General features: G+C 54.2%; 2 protein-coding genes across 2 annotated transcripts; both read left to right on the forward strand.

Moving 5' to 3' along the window:
- Window positions 1-12,021: 12,021 nt before the first annotated feature.
- Window positions 12,022-12,768, forward strand: EsH8_II_000266 (uncharacterized protein; the record flags this gene model as incomplete). Its single annotated transcript, XM_083263564.1, has 1 exon — window positions 12,022-12,768. The coding sequence occupies one exon, from the start codon at window positions 12,022-12,024 to the stop codon at window positions 12,766-12,768; it is 747 nt and encodes a 248-aa protein (XP_083120886.1).
- Window positions 12,769-14,532: 1,764 nt separating this feature from the next.
- Window positions 14,533-15,814, forward strand: EsH8_II_000267 (galactose mutarotase-like domain-containing protein; the record flags this gene model as incomplete). The annotated part of the gene is made up of 2 exons (XM_083263565.1): window positions 14,533-15,382; window positions 15,432-15,814. The coding sequence occupies 2 exons, from the start codon at window positions 14,533-14,535 to the stop codon at window positions 15,812-15,814; spliced, it is 1,233 nt and encodes a 410-aa protein (XP_083120887.1).
- Between the last annotated feature and the right edge of the window lie 509 nt (window positions 15,815-16,323).

Raw genomic sequence — 16,323 nt, forward strand, 5'->3', positions numbered from 1 at the left:
TGTTAGCCATGATTCGATCAACCTCAGGAATGGCGAGGACAGAGCGCTAGCTTTAAATAGTGTACGCGACGTGAAGATGGGATTCGACAGGGCTCGTCTGGGTAGGACTTGGGGGATCGCGCACAAGGCGCAAGATTGGCTAGTGGATGCTGTTGCTGCAACTCTGACTCACAATTTAGAGCGTCGTAGTGCGACGTGTTGGAAAGCGGCCGTGAAGACTTGGGAGAGAGTCCTTCAGGGAAGGGGATTGGTGCGAGCCGACGGGGGTGAAGAGGCGGTGATGATGCAAGGAGGCCTGGGTATGTTGCCGAATTGGGCGTCACCAATGCTGCTCGGGTGTTTCGCAGAAAAAGGTACAGCTGAAGCAAAACAGGCGGAGCGGAGGAAGCGAGGGATGTATTATCGGCACCGTTGCATGGGGATGGCTCGAGCAGGATGGGCTTTGCGCAGTCGCAGGCGAAGGGTGAGTGGTGTATTGACGCTGGCGTTTTGGGGTGGATGTTGGGACGACGGTTGCGCAAGTCTCGGAAGTCGCTTCTATATGGGGACTCCTTGTGCCGTGGTGATATTATTTGACTGAGGTCGGGATCGGGTCTTGGATTAATGAGATCCCCTGAGAATATTGATTCTGTTCTGCCTTTTTGTTCTTTTCTGATCTCTAGGGATTTCGCTTGTCACGGAGAGTGCCAGGAACGGTGCGAAGCGTGTAAGGCGAGGGGATGGCTTGCTGCAGGTTCTCGCTAAGGAGCTGGGAAACGAGCAGGTTGCAGGTGGGTCGCGCGAACGGCTTTTGGGTGTTGGCAACCGGTGGTTAAAGATTGCGGTAAACTCGCAGGAAAAGGGGGGCGTGGCGTGGGTGGAAGCTGTTGTCTGGTTACGCTTAATAACGTAGGAAGAGAGGAAGAGGCGGGTTGCAGAGCGCGATGCCGAGAGGAGGATGAGGATGAGGGAAGGAAGTGAGGATAAGAACTCAAGAGGAACGAGAGCGAGAAATGACGGATGGGAGGGAGAGGATTATGAACTCTTATTTCATCAGACGCCCCGACCAAGAATGGGAAATTTTTTCTTGTTCGCAATGTAAAGTAGGTAATGTAATGTCAGGGCGGGAGCGCAGGGAAGGGGGCCATGGGCCATGGGCCATGTAAGGTAGGTAGCTAAGCCAAGGCAGGGTACCTTTCTCTGTAATGTTCCTCGGATTTGGTTCCTTTTTTTTTTTTTTTTTCCAAAAATTAAGAAGGGATGGGGGACCAGGACTGGAAGGGAACCCAGCTGCACCTGCTCATGTTGCAGCTTGGAAGCGCACACCCTCCCCCCCTGGGGGCGAGACGGCAAGGCCCCAGGTAAGGTACCGTGGTACCCAAGCCCCAGGCCAGGCCCCTTCATGTCCTCCAGGGGGGGGGGGGGAGGAAGGTAAAGGAAGGGGAGCGTGGAATTAGCCATGCCACACCATGCCTTCCCTGCAAGTTGCCCGTCCCATGCCACGCCATGCCATGCCAATGCCAGGTACCCGTACCGGTCCCAAAAGAAGAGGCGTTGGGTTTCTAAACTCAAGGTACCCGTACGCAGTCCCCCCCCGTCCCCATTCGGCGCTCCCAGAGTAGAGCAGAATGAGCGAGGCAAGTCAACCTGGATCCTTGCCCCCTTGCTATGGATGGTCTCGAGAAGGGACCACCAATCTTGGAAGCAGAGAGATAGAGATAGAGAGAGAGAGAGCGAGAGAGACAGAGAGAGGCCACTCACCAAGGTACCTCGCATCTCCTTTGGTGGGGCATTTGGACGACCCGGAACTGCGCCAATCGAGACTATACTATGTGGTCGTGCCATGGCTTCTCACACATAGGTGGTGTGCCGGTCTGGTGTGTGGCAGAAAACGAGGGCCTCTTTTGGCTTCAGGGAGAAGCCGACTGAGATAGCGAAATGCCTAAGCCCAAGCAAAGGTGAGGTGAGGTAGCCTGTAGTGTGTGGTGTGCTTACCTCATTCACACTCTATTTTCGGGTCTAAAATGGCCCTCCTCGCCTCGTCTTGCCTTAGTTCACCTCATCGCTGATCCTACTCTGCACTGCTTTTTCCGCCATGCCAAACAGCACAGCACTTGGTGCTTGGTTCAAACGGACATGGTTGGCTTTGGCATTGGTATTGTTGTTGTTGTTTTTGTTGCGCCGGCGGCCCAACAGGCCACAACTGCGCCGGCCGGGATGCAACAGCAACGAGTACGACCAAAAGGAGAAAAGAAGAAGAAAGAAAGGAGAAAAAGTACGGATACCTGCAATCACGGGCTCCCGGTACATTGCGCCGGTCCACTCAAGCAACAGAAAGAGTGCAGGGCTCCTCAACAGGCAGGGTACCTGCGCCGCGTCGCCGGTACACTGTGTGCCTGAGGTACCGGAGCACCCATCCACTCGGGCTGGCTGGGACCTGTGAGCCAAAGTAAAGTCATCTCTCCCACGGTACACTGCTGATGAGCGCCGAGGAAGTGAGAGAAAAGATACGTACCGGGAGCGGCAGTGAGGTCAGATAGGTATCCACCGGAACACCGCAGAGGTTCCTGTGTCAGTACGTACCATCGCCCTCACCTTAGCTCACCGGAACACCACAAATCCATCCCCGTCCCCATCTTGCTAGCTGCCTGCCCTCTGCTTGTCTCCCGCTGCCCTCTGCACTGACGGTCGTCGCTTCTGCTAGGGTCCTCCTGGACGACCACGGCGGCCAAGGGACATTGACCTTCAGGGGTGCAACCTATCCGTCCGTCCATCCATCCACCCGTGAGGATGCTGGATGGATGGGTGCTGCTCCCCATGTTGCCATGCTGTGGTGCCCGTCTGCCCCGATCCCTCCCTCTCACCTCGCATGCTTCCAGTCCCACGCCCGCAAACTTCCTCCAAACCCGTCTTTGAGGATCCCTGTTGCGCCTGATGCCGTCCTGTCATCGTGCCGTGGCTCTTACTGTTGCTAGTGCACTGCTCGCCGCATCCCGGTTCAAAACGCTGCTGTCGCATCTCCGTCTAGTCAGTCGAATCTCTCCAGTTGGCGGCTCAGCTAAGCTCAGCTCAGCTCAGCCCGGTTCAACTGCGCTCAGCATTCGTCGCTGCCGATGCTGCAGCCATTAAAAATAGCCGGCGATGGCCGTACGAGTAGGCTGAGAAAGATATCGGGGACGGGAAAGAGGGAAAAAAGAAAAGCGCCCCAATGCTTTTGCTGTTCTTTCCCTGGCATCCCTCCGCACTAGTTTGTCGGGTCGAGTCGTTTGCCAAACTCACCACACACCCCTTTTCCGTCCCTTCTTCTGCCCTTTCTCCCCCCTTGTTTCTCACAAGGCTCTCCCGTCTTCGAAATTTCATTAGGGTTGCATGTTCCGTCTGGCAATTCGGGCGAATCGTCGGGCTCTCGCTGCGGACCAAACCGAAGTAGTAATGCCAACAAATGGCCATCCGACGTCCACAGCCATCCCATGCCCATGTTGGTGGCTGACGACAACTCTGTGTCGCGTTCCCTGAGATGCCTTCACCGGACACTGGGCTGACCGGGCCCAGCCTGATAACGCCAAAAATGGACATGTAGAGGTGTGACGGTCCAACCGAACATGGTGCCAGCAGAGCACGTCCATCGCCTCGTACATTCCATCCCTTGGGTCTTTGCGCTACTATGGAGGGCGGCGGCTTGTAGGGCCCGGACGTGCCACTCTTCTCCTCCCTACCGTACTATGTACTCCTCGCCTCGGAGGGGGACGGCGACAGCGATCCGCTCCTCACAACCATGTCTCCTCTCACCTCCATACCTGCATCTTGTCGGTGAATACACCCGCGCATCCAGATGGCTCGCTCCAGCTGGTTCACTTTACTGTGCCCCCCCTCCCCTGGTCTCCTTCGCTCCCGCGTAAGTCTCTCGAGAACTGCTGGTGGTTGAGAAGAAACCCCGCCCCGGCAATGTCTGATCCATGGCGGCAACCAAATGCAAGGCCTGCACTTCCTTTCTTCTCACCGGGAGGGCCACAAGACCGAACACGAGGGCGGACCGCGAAGATGGTCTCTGCAGTCTGTGTCGTCAAGTCTCGTTATGACAGGAGGGCCAGGGAAAGCGGCCAGGTCCCTAATGCTTTAATCGACGATTAACCCATGCAGATCGCTAATATACACAGTACCGCCTGTGTTGCTGCTGAGGCTCGCGTGTGACCAATACGCAGTGTCGCGCGATGAGCCACTGCATCTGATAATCCCATTGCCGTGCCGGGTCGGTGCTTGCAACACCATCTTGTGTTTGGCCCACGTTTGCTCCCTTCCTTCGCTATTTTCGCCCGGGAAACGTCCCACCGCCGACACTTTGTCCTTGTTCGGTGCTCATGGCCATTCAAAATACAACATAGGAAATGCCAGGTTTGTTGCACTCTCAAAGGCATACGCTCTATGAAGCGTTTCACGGAATAGGTATTTGTGGCCAGGCCAGCGGAGGAACCGCCCTCATTGGGGTTTCTTCCCAAAGTGCTCTCCCACGTCGGGCCTACAGGTTCCAGAAAAGTCAAACGCACGCCATGTCGCATTACAGCAAAACACAAACTCAATATCTCTCGTCGAAACCATCATTGATGGCTGTCCGGAAAGTCTCGAAGGGTTCTAAAGCGGCCGTGTGAGGACGGGTGGCAGAAGGACACGGGCGATCCGGTATTCGCCAATGTTTCCTGGATAACACGCAGCTGTGCACTGCCACTCAGTTCTAGCGCATCAACGGATGGCAACTGGCATGCGATCGATGATCCGCGCAGCAAAGACATTTGCCCACTCTCTGACGAGTCGTCGTGTAGATGGTGCACAACTCTCCAATCTGGCGGTGTCCCCCCTTCCTGGGCGAGCGAATGACGGACAGTTCGGTGTTTGGTCTGAATGCGCAGCTGCCACTGAAGGAGAAGTGTGAGCTCGCGTCGCAAGGCGACGCGAGAATCCACGTCGGTTCCCAGACCAGATCGTCCGCGGTACCCGTAGTGCCGGCGGCCACTCCAGATTGAGAGAGGCCAACCTGAGAGGCCGCTGGTCTCTCGCAAGCTTGCGCACCACAGACTGTATGGAGAGCATGAGACTTCTCATCTGAACTCCGCACGCTCGGCTTGTCTAGTCTTGAAACTTAGTCGATGATGGCGGTCGCCAACGCTTATCGCCTTCCCAAAAAGCAGCGATTTTCAGGGACTTGGTATTCTAGATGAGATGATCAAGGGTGATGCGGCGATGATCATGACGACAGGCAATAGGTTTTTCCGGTTGCTCTTCCCGGGACAAACATGAATGGCGAACGCGCTCATGGTTGATATGATCCTTTTGAATACTCTAGGTGGGTTAAAGGCGTCATTCGGCCAGCGACCTTCCGTGTCTGTCAACTCCGAGCAGCAAGCGAACATCGCGCCAAAAGGATCCCCAGCGGGCTCCACACTAGTTTCTCCCACACCGTGGAATTCCTCAGACGAAGATCAGTCCGCGGTAAGACTGTTTCATCTAGGAGCGATCGCTGCGGGTTTTGTTCTGGATACGGCATGTAACAGGCTGGCAAGCGACCAAACACTGACCGCTGGCCCGAAAGAGACAAGCCGGCGGGCTTGAGTGCTTGCATGAAGCGAGCGGATCGATCCCGTCCGCTCGGCTGAGTCGCAGCACATGAAATTGATGTAGCACACCACACGCATCTGTAAATTTGCAGGTGTCGAGCACCTTCCCCGGCTAGTGACAAATGAAGAGAATTCGATTTCAATGTCTTGTCTTATTAACCGTGTCCAATGTCCATGGCTCGACCAAACGCCTTCAATTGGACGGCATCCGCGTCGCTTAAGTCCCCAAATCGCCTGGCGAGTTGGTCAGCTCTGTTGTGGCGATAGCTACGTGAGCATGGCAGCAAATGGCACAGGATCTAGTGTAAGGCTCCCTTTGTAGGCCCCAAACATGTTCTACTGGTGCCCTCAGACGAAGGGCAGCGTTTCCGTACGGTGTCGCTAGAAACACGTTTCCTGCCTCATCCGAAATATGTGGCGGTCGGTTTGCAAATCAACGATTTCCCTGTCACCGAAAATCATCCCTGGAGGATAAGCAGGGTAGGTGAGGCCCCCAGCGCCACACTCTCTCGTGCCAAGCGAATCGTTTGGTTGGTAGTGTCCTGTGCAATCGTGCTAGGCCGTCCGTCACTTCTGCTATCGCTGTCCTTTGCCCGCTGAAACCCAAATGAGCAAACTTTCCGTTGATGGTCTGGGTCGGTTCTGTTGGTTAGGTGGTTGATTGGTTGGCCAAAGGGCGGCGACAGCAAACAACTCTCTTTTCTCAAGTTCCAACGGCGCCCTCTTTGTTGTCTCGTCTCGGTAGCCATCTCGCGTAGCAATGCTGCCTCCATCGCTGGAAATGGCCGGGCGAGACAGCTTGCCCGTCACATCACATCAATCAGCCAATCAATCTGGAACCCTGCAGGTGAAGCGTCGCTTTCCTCCGTTGCCGCCCTTTGTTCGCTCACCCTCCGTCGATGTCGGTCAAGGCCAAGGCTCCCCTGTTTGTCTGATGAGGGATCCAGGGACCTTTGTTCGCCTCTGGGCTCGGTGACAGGGGCCGTGGACGCTGTGCTTCCAGCGAGCTTCCATTGCATCGAAATCTTCCAGAAGCTGTGGAAGCGTGGAAACCTTGCGACAGTTCCCCCCCCGGAGCACTAACTAGTGTAATCCCGCCGTTGAGGAAGCGTGCCCCGGCTTGGTGGGTACCCCAACCTAGGAAGTCCACTCGTACACTCGGTCGCCTATGGCACGGTACTTTGCACCGTATGCAGTCATGGTAATACTTCATAAAACACACTGTACGGATATGCTCCAGGGATCTTGTGGCATCTTAGACTGGCCTCTTGTTGCTCCTAAGACTGGGCCCCCGGAGACTGGTTCTCTGTCTCAGCAAACCTTGCCTGTCCATAGTTTGAGGACAGGTATCCGGGCATCTGGTTCTCAGGGGGAGGAGGAGAGCACAGCTGGGAATTGAAGGGCTGGTTCTTGGTGGGCTTGGCTGTGATGAAGGCGCGTTTTGCAACAAGACCATCTTGGCCTTGTTGGGCTGCTCCAAGTTCCGGGAGCTGCAGAGGCGCATTCGAGATGCATTGTTGGTATTGAGGGAGCTTCCGTACTCGCCGCAGCGGGACGATGTCATGGCACACGTGTCCGCATGAGAGGTCAGGTACGTACCCCCCGTTACTCCCGTCCCGCCTAAAGCAAGGTAATCAAAACTGCTCGTACCGTCGTTCCTGCATTAGCCCATTCGCCGGCTTGGGTCCGCTGGGGAAAATATGCGATGAAACAGGGGTAAAATTGTGACCCTCCTCGGCTGGATACCGAGGAGCCGGCTGTCTACGCAGCAGAAGCTCGTGCTTCAACTCCTTTTCCGTAGGCCCTCTGCCATCCAATGCCAGCTGCTGGGCCGGCTGTCTTCTCAGACTCTTCAGTCCCAATCACTTCCTCGTCTATCAACCATATGTTGCTGAATGGCGTCTGATGATGCCTTGTATGCCACCTCTGTTCTCGAGCCCCCAGACCCCGTGGTATCCAGCCGCAATCATGTGACTTCGGCACCGTAAATGCTTGATGGCCAGTCAAATGATACCCCAAGATCTGATGAGGTTGCACTCTGTCACAGCCCAACCCAACCCAACGGTCAACACCTGCCAACGCTTCGGCTGACTCCACCAAGCCATGCGCCTTCCATCCACAATCCATCCCACATGCTGGGCTGGCGGATGAAGCCGTGTCTTTCTGTACCCGCATTACGTGGCTTGCAAGCTCACGGCCGACCACCAGCCACGCCGGCATGAAAGTAACCAGAACAGAATGAAATCCAACATCAAGGAACCTTGCAAATAGGGCTCGCGTTGCCGGGAACCTGGAACCAACGGGAAGATTAAGAAGACGGCCCTTTTGATGACCCTAGCCATGCCGGTATGTCAACAGGGATGGCAGGGAGGTTTTGGGCTCGGAAAGGCCAGGCCTGAATGTGGGTTGGTGCCATATCCGGTGAAGGATTCCACGAAGGCTTCCCCGGAGCAGGTCCCGGCCAGTTTGCTCACCGCGTGGATGTCCGTTCGTCGGAATCAGTGCTGCATGGAGATACAGTCGGTGAACGCTGCTATCGTCTTCGTGGAAGCCACGCTGGGGTCGTAAAGGCCCGAAAACGGCGGACGGTCCAGTAATAACCCCAATCTTCCTTTGGGGGCCCGTCTCGATCGTCCGGTAAGAAGCTCGTGTAAATATTATCATTAGAGACACCAAAACCACGGTGGAGAATGACAACCAGCCGGATTGGATGACACGTACGTGGTGCCTTGACTCCATCCCCTCCCCCCCCCCCCCCCCGTCGATGTGCTCTTGTTGAGTATCCAATCGAATTTGGCTATTGTTATGCCAGGGGATCAAGGTCGGATCCGGGGTGCATGCTGCCAGAGAGCCTATGCTCGTCAAAGTTGTGTTCCAACGGCTCCTGTGACAGGGTGCGGTTGTCGCAAGTGATGAGCGACAAAGGTTAGAAATCCCACCTATCATAGCTACCGGCAAGTTAGGATTGCCTTCATCTGCAACCTGCACGTAGAAGAAAGTGAGAAGGTTCTTCAAAAGTATCTAGTCGTGCCCCGACAGGAGTCATGAAATATGATACCTACTGATTGGAACGAGGCCTTGGAAATGTTCCAGAAGCCTGAGCAACGGCACTTAGTTCGAAGCGACATGTCATGACTCGGCCCTTTCGTTTGAGTTTAGTATCCTTGTTGGGCGGTCTGGGTGGCATTGGCGGCACAGACCACACGGCATTTGGGAAATCTTGAGCCGGTTGATTGCGACTGGTCCAGGGTGATGAGGATGTTCGGGGACGAACTCTATGGCGAGTCAGGGCGGGCAGCTACATGCTGCGGCATGGAGCGAACGAACATTTCCTCGCAGGACCTATCTGGCCGACAGCGTTGGACAGACGTTCGGTGTGTTTGTGGGAGTGCGGTTGGAGGGAGGTCGGTATCCAGCATCCATGGTGCCATGGTGGCTATCCGTGGCACAAAGCCGCAAATCCCATCCACACAACAAGCACATCCTCATCTGGAGTGTCCAAACCGAACAGGGCGAAGGACGCGACCAAGAAGCAACCAACAAGCCGGTTGCTTGCTTGCTTCCCAGGTTGGTGGTTGGGGCTGTGACCTGTCACAAAGGTGTCGTGGGACCCTTCTCGGGGATGAGATGGGATGAGGAATGGGGATTGACCTCGTGGCACCGGGGAACCTCTTCCGCAGGTTGTGTGCGGGACTATGCTGGACGTACCCATAAGGTGCGGTGCGGTACGATGTGAGGTGTGAGAGCGGCAGCAGTTAACCAGAGCTGGTTGTTGTGCTGTACCGCTGGCCCTGTCCGGAGGATGGGTAATTTAAAAAATTTCTCGTCTTCCTGAGGATAATATCCCAGTAGTCCCAGAGCTCCTACGGGGGGCCATGTGGAGCTCGTGTGTTTGCGTCACCCCCCAGTCCATGTATGTTCGCTTGTCCTTCTGGAAAATAGGATCTGCGGCACCACCCTGTCCGAGTCGAGAGGAGCATGTTTGCGGGACCGAGAGAAGGGTTCTTCTGTTTGGGACAAATTATCGCGTCTGGGGGAAACGACAATCTGAGAAGATGCAATTTTCCTTTGGGTTCTTTTGGCGGATTCCCGTGTTGGTGGGAATTCGGAAAAGGAGAAAGGGCAAAGGAAAAGGGGAGGGGTGTACAAACGTTGGCCGAAATGAAAAGATGGTGAGGAAGAGGGCCTGGTGCAATCACGATGCTGATGCCGAGGCAACAACGGCACACACACGCGCACACACACATACAAACACACAAACACCTGCCTTGTCGACACACGCTCACACTCACACTCACGTACGGATACCAAGTAGCCCTTTCCTCTTTGGGATCGATTTCCATGTTGGAGAAGGCGCGAAAACAAGTGGGCTGCACAGAGAACCTGCACCTTCCTGCCTGGTTCCGCACCTGCCTCGGGGCGGAGTGAGGGACGTAACTACTCCGTACGTACATGGCAATTACGCAACTGCCACTATGAGCTGTTGCCGGGCCGTGCCTGCCTGCAGTCGGTTGTTGACTTGACTTTATCGAGTATCGAAAGGAGCCCACCCTGCTTCCTTCCCACCCATTCTCGACAAGGCCCGTCTCTGCGTCACCGAATTAAGGAGACATTGACAGCGGGTTGCCAACGTCACTACCCACTCAAAGTTTACCTGTTCACCGAGGATTATCCTCCCAAGGTGGTATGGAACAGTCGAGATAAATTTTTGATGATCTGGAATCACCGAGAACGGGCAGAGTAATGAGATGATGTTATTTCTTCATTTGTTGCCTGTCACAGATTCTGTTGGAGCAGAGAAAAGAAAGCAGCTCATCATCATGCCCTCGGCTGTTGGGCCAACGACTGCCTTGGCTGGCCGGCTTAATTTTGATGTCCCTGCAATCGGTGAGAACAGGCCCCACCTCGGTGAGCTCCATCAACGACAGGTGACAGAGCAGACATGGCGCAATGCAATAGTTCCGGTTCGTGCGGCCGGTATCATGTCGCCCATTTTGTGCTTGAATTAGACAAATACAGACGAGAGCTGCTGCTGATGCGCTATCAAATGTTGCTACTCTTGCCAGTATGTCTTGAAGTCTCTTGTGTCACTTTGTCGTGACCTTGGAGTGCGGGAACGCTATCAGACCTATAAACCGTTCTGGAGAATAGGAAGAAAAACGGCCAACAGCCTGGTAAACCTATGGATCAAACTCTGCTCAAGAATATTGAAGAACGACTCCCTCGGTCTGCCTCGGAAACACAGCTTGACAAGGGCCTATTGAACCGTTCTGGATTCGGCTGGATCTAACTCGATACCGTGAAGACATATAGCCCGCGTCACTGTCCAACGGCCATTCATCTGATAGAGAACTCCGCGAAATAGCATTTATCCAACATATCCCACCTAGATCTCCATATCTCATAACACGAAAGATGTTGACAGCATTGAAACCGTAGTTGAGATGCATCATGCAGGTCAGCCCCTGTCGTGTGTAGGTTGTTGACGAACGAAAATGGAAAAGCCTCCATGGAACGTCTACAAGACAGGTAATATTTGGGTTTCCTTCCAATGATGAACATACTGGTGATCTTTGTGGTGTATCAATTCTTTCCGGCTATACAAATCTATCTGGGGGGGTCAAACTTTTCCGGGCTTAGTGCCTATGATCGTGAATTCGTTTGAGCCGTAAACACATTTGTAGATGGTATATTTCCTCTAAACATATAATTTTCCGAGCCTTTTGATATACATTGGTCCCATGAAGTTCGACTTAGCTTGCAACTTGAATGGGAAATTTTCTCTCACTCCAGTAGAAGCTTAGATAGCATCCATTCCCCTTACCTCCCTTGACCATCCTTTGAAGCGACATATATCTAGTCTAGAACGCTTTACCCCAGTATTACCGGAGAAATTACAATGTGATGCGCCATTCAGAAGAGTGTCATCGCCCATCAAAAACTTACAGGTTCTCAAAGTAGTGGCGAGTTCTTGACTTACGCCTCGGTTAAACCTTCAACTGGTGAGCTGCAGCAACCCAACGGAGAAGACGTATGATACCACATCTGAAAACAGTCAATCTCAGCTTTTATCACTGATGAACAGTGCTGTTTCTCTCCCGTGCCGTTTTCCACCAGGAAAGAAGTGCTGTCTTGTCCCGACTGGTGCAAACCGCGGCCGTCCTGGGAGCGGCTGAGCAAGATGCTGAAAGACAACAATGGATACCGGAACCTTCTGCGCCCTTCTCGTTCAGCGCGGTGCAAAGAAACTTTTCACAGGTATTTACAGATAAACACACAGTAGCTCTTGCCTCTTCACCACCTATTTTTGAACAAAACAAAGTCAGCCTCATCAACCTTTAGCATTCAGCTCTGGTGAGGTCTTCAAAACCATACATCTATACTACCCAACCCAAGAAGGATAGGGGACGCCGTCAATACAAAACATACCAAGATGACGACTTTGAACTTTCTCGACGACGTTGACCCCAAGGTTTGGGTTACCTACTCGTTCGACCGAGTCGAGGATGGGCCCGGCGGAGAGCAGCGTGGTCGTCTAATCGTCCAATTTAACACACTCGATAGTGAGTATATCCACTTCACTCTCCATCCGGTGGAGTACTGGATCTCGCGCGGCGTTATGATACGCTTCAAGACGGGCTGGTCTGAGGAGCTGTCTGATGGCGGCATGGCTGAAGTCCAGCGGGCGGACCAGCAAGCCGAGACTCGAATTGTCTCTCTGCACCAGCCAGCCCATCAGGACAGAGGCCAGTGGCTTGCCGATTACGACGAAATCGTGGAGACGCTCACTTCGTTCGACTACCGCATCACCTGTGACCATCATGAGCCGCGCCAGATGCGTATCCGCGAGCCCAACGACCTCCCCATCTCCGTCGCCGGAAGCCGCGTCTTCACCCTCCAGCATACGCCCATGCTCGAGATCTGGGCCACCAAGGAGCAGTGGAACCAGCTTCATGACAGAGTCCAGCGAATGCCCGACATTCCTGAGCTGGGAGCAACGCTCGTCACCGACAGCTTTACCCAGATAACTGAGGGCATGGTCAGAGCCTTTGGAGACGGCCAGGCCGGCCGAAATGCAGGCGGCGCTATGCCACCTTTCCGTATGAGCCACTGCGGAGGTCTCCTCCGGCTGTTTCCTGGATGGATCGAAGACATCTTCGACCGCGGCAACATGGAGTGAGACGGAATAGTGAAAGGCAAATGAGCTTCGTGGCACATTTAGTCCTCGAAACTTCTCGCAGGTATGCTTGGACGTCGGCTTCTCTTGCCATAAAAATTAAGGCAAGACAACGGCTGACAGAGAAAAGGCGGATGTACGGTCAAAGCAAGGCACGGGACGGAGTAAACGAAAAGACTGCGAGGTTATTGACCACATAACGAGTAGACGAAGCTATGTTGCGGGAAGAGAGCTGATTGGCACGCATCGACCACACCATCCCTGAGAGCTACAGTCAGCCAACTAAGCAGGTCAAGGTTCTGGAATCTCGCTTGAGCGGGGCTGCAGGATGGAATAGAGGTACCGGGTATTTCAGACGATAGGCATCGAGCTTGGGGTTGTCACTGAATTCGGGGGGCGGGTTGGAGATGAGTTTCTCCAGGTTTCGGTAGATTAATTTCCTTCCGCTCAATCTACATTTGTATACAAGAATGCTGAGGACCCAACCGTTACTCGCCCATAGTAAACATGGATACCTCCTCAAAATTCGGCCGACATAGTGAATTGGTCGCCGTACCTAATGATGTGTTGGTTGTAGCATCGGTCAGAAAAAAGCTTGACCTCGGGGGGAGACGTTGAATGTCGGGTGGCGCAGGGCGGGGAAACAGGGAAACATATGGGGAAACGCACTAAAACCCCGCACCTTTGGTATTATCCCGGGCACACTTCATCACCACCACCACCGCCGCCACCAAAAGCACAAGCATTGCGGCGGCGGCACTGCAACCACCACACCAGCCCCTGTAAGTGTTGCCCTGGGGAAATGGGGAAATACACACGCGCACCAATCAGATACTCCCCCTGGCGGCATGTCCTTTGGTGTTTCCCCATCCCCCAGCCCGAACCCCGGCATCTCCCCTCCTTCAACGTCGTCATCGCTTACAGTCCGGCCTAACCCCGGACTTCCATTGTTGCATTGAGAATTCTGTTCTAGCACTGGACCTCATCTCTTTCTAAAGGTTCTTTTGCACCTTTCTCTGCCGTACGTTCCTGAAGGTCAAGCCGACCAACCAACCACGCACCAATTGACCCCGCTCGTCTCATTGGAAAAGGTATCATCGGACCACTCTCGACCTGGCCGTGACTGGCCTTGCCCTCCTGCTCCGGAGCTGGCTCCCTGCATCGCTCTCGATCTTCCAGGCATGCGCTTGCTCCGCACACTCCTTCCCCGGCATACCGCATCTTGGTTCGGCCAACTTTACGTGCCATTGACCGAACCCGGACGGCGAAAGCTTCTCGCTACTCACCCAGCTAGCTGTTTACCTGCTAGCTGCTACCTCGGTCGAACTTGCGTTGTTTCCCCTCCTGCCCTGGCTGCGCCGGACAAGCGAAGGGATCCCACCACATACATGTTCATCTAGACGCTCCAGTAACATCATGCCGTTGCGTCCAACTGATTGATCCCCCCTGTTACTGCTTCTTCCTGCCTCCGTCCTTTCCATACCCCAACCGCAGAGTGGAGCCGGTTCTCTGCACTCTGCACTCCTTCCTGTGCTGCATAACGTAGCATTGTTGGTCTGATGATCAAGTCGTCCCATTTCCGCTGCCATGTGCAAGTCTCCGCATACCTTCCACCCGGGAGGAGGAGCTTTGGGTTATAAGCTCCCGCTTCACCCCATCTTCCCCTCATCCAGAGCCTGCTTTCTGCCTTCCCGTCATCGTTGTCTGTTTTGGTCCGCGGCACTCTGCTCTGCAGCCCTTTTCTACCTTGCCTGGTCCACCGTCACGATGCGTTCCTCACTTCTCCCCGTCGCTGTCGGGGCTTTGCTCCTCCCGGCCTCAACCGCCCAATTCGTCGGCGGATCCGGGGGCAACACCTCAGCCGCCACCCCAAGCCCCGATGAAGACGGCAAGTACTGGATCTCCAGCGACTACATCAAGGCCGCCTTCATTCCCTATGGTGCCTCCATCTCGGACCTAATCATCAACGACCAGTACGGCATTCCCCGCGACATTGTTGCCGGATGGGACAACGCCAGCTACTACGGCATTGATACCCAACACCCTCACTTTGGTGGTGTTCCCGGTCGCTACGCAAACCGCATCAAGAACGGTACCTTTGAGATTGACGGCGAGACATTCAAGGTCGACCTCAACGACAACAAGGGTCTCAACACCCTCCATGGAGGCTCCGACGGCTGGGACTACCGCAACTTTACCATTGTCTCTCACACCAACAATAGCATCACCTTCTCATTCACGGATCCCGACGGAAAGGAGGGTTTTCCGGGCGAAGTTGTGGCGCTCGTCACATACACCATCGTTGACTGGAACTGGGAGATCAAGATGATTGCCACCGCAACCACCAAGAAGACACCCATCATGCTCAGCAGCCATACCTACTGGAACCTGGACGGCTTCTCCAACAATGAGACCAGCACGGCTCTTAACCATACCTTGCACATGCCTTACAATGGCCAAAGAGTGGCCGTTGACAATATTCTGATCCCCACGGGCGAGATCCTGCCCAACGCCAAGGGTTCCGTCAACGACTTCTGGAGCGCCCCCAAGCAGATTGGTGCCGACTTGTCCAAGCCTGAGCTCGAGAACAACTGTGGCCTGAACTGCACCGGCTATGGTGAGTCTTTTACGCCGAAATCTGACTATTGAGATGCTAATCGTGACAGACAACTGTTGGATTGTGAACCGCAACGACTTGGGCTCCTACAACTGGCGCACCGAAGGATACATCGCTCGCCTGCAATCAGCTTGGTCCGGCATCCAGGTGGAGGTCTTCTCTGACCAGGATGCTTTCCAGATGTACAGCTGCAACCAGCAGGACGGATCTGTGGCCCTCAAGAAGACCCAGGGCCTGTTCAACAACACCGACTATCCCCGTATCATCCCCAAGTACGGCTGTGTGGTCCTCGAGGTCCAGGACTGGATCGACGGTATCAACAACCCCGCTTGGGGCCGTGGTAAGAAGCAGATCTTTGAGCCCGGCGGTGACCCATACGTCCTCCAGGCCAGCTACCGCTTCAGCGTCAACTCTACATCCTCTGCTCCGTAAAGCGGCCAATATAGATACGTTAAAGGACATGATGCTTAGTTACAAGGAAAGGACTGGAACGTGGAAAGGACATTCAATTCAACGCAACATATTAATGATACCAGGAAGAAGAAGATAATTAGCACAAGGGGCTCTACACCCCTTCAGAATTAATGGAACTTCGTAATGCTAACAATGCGATGCACCGCCTGTGCTGGTTTCAACCAATGTCTCTGCCTGAGTCACCGTGCTCACTATCAAGCCACCCACCTTTTCGGCATCGCCCCATCCAGAGTTAAGCCGAAGTAAATCTTAGCAATCAAGAAGGGCAAGATGACCGCTCATAGGCCTAATTTGTAGCCATGCTGTCGTCAAACTTCAAATTGCATAACGGCTGGAAGTACATCCAAGGTAAATGTGGGTTTCTAGTACCGGAAGACCGTGACCGTGAACGTCCAGTGTCTGAAACGATACAATTCAGGCTCTGAATGAGTACATGTTTCTTTGGCCAGCTCTTGCCCATTCCAAAC

This window comes from Colletotrichum jinshuiense, chromosome 2 (genome assembly GCF_051148585.1).
Source record: "Colletotrichum jinshuiense chromosome 2, complete sequence".
Classification (NCBI taxonomy): domain Eukaryota; kingdom Fungi; phylum Ascomycota; class Sordariomycetes; order Glomerellales; family Glomerellaceae; genus Colletotrichum; species Colletotrichum jinshuiense.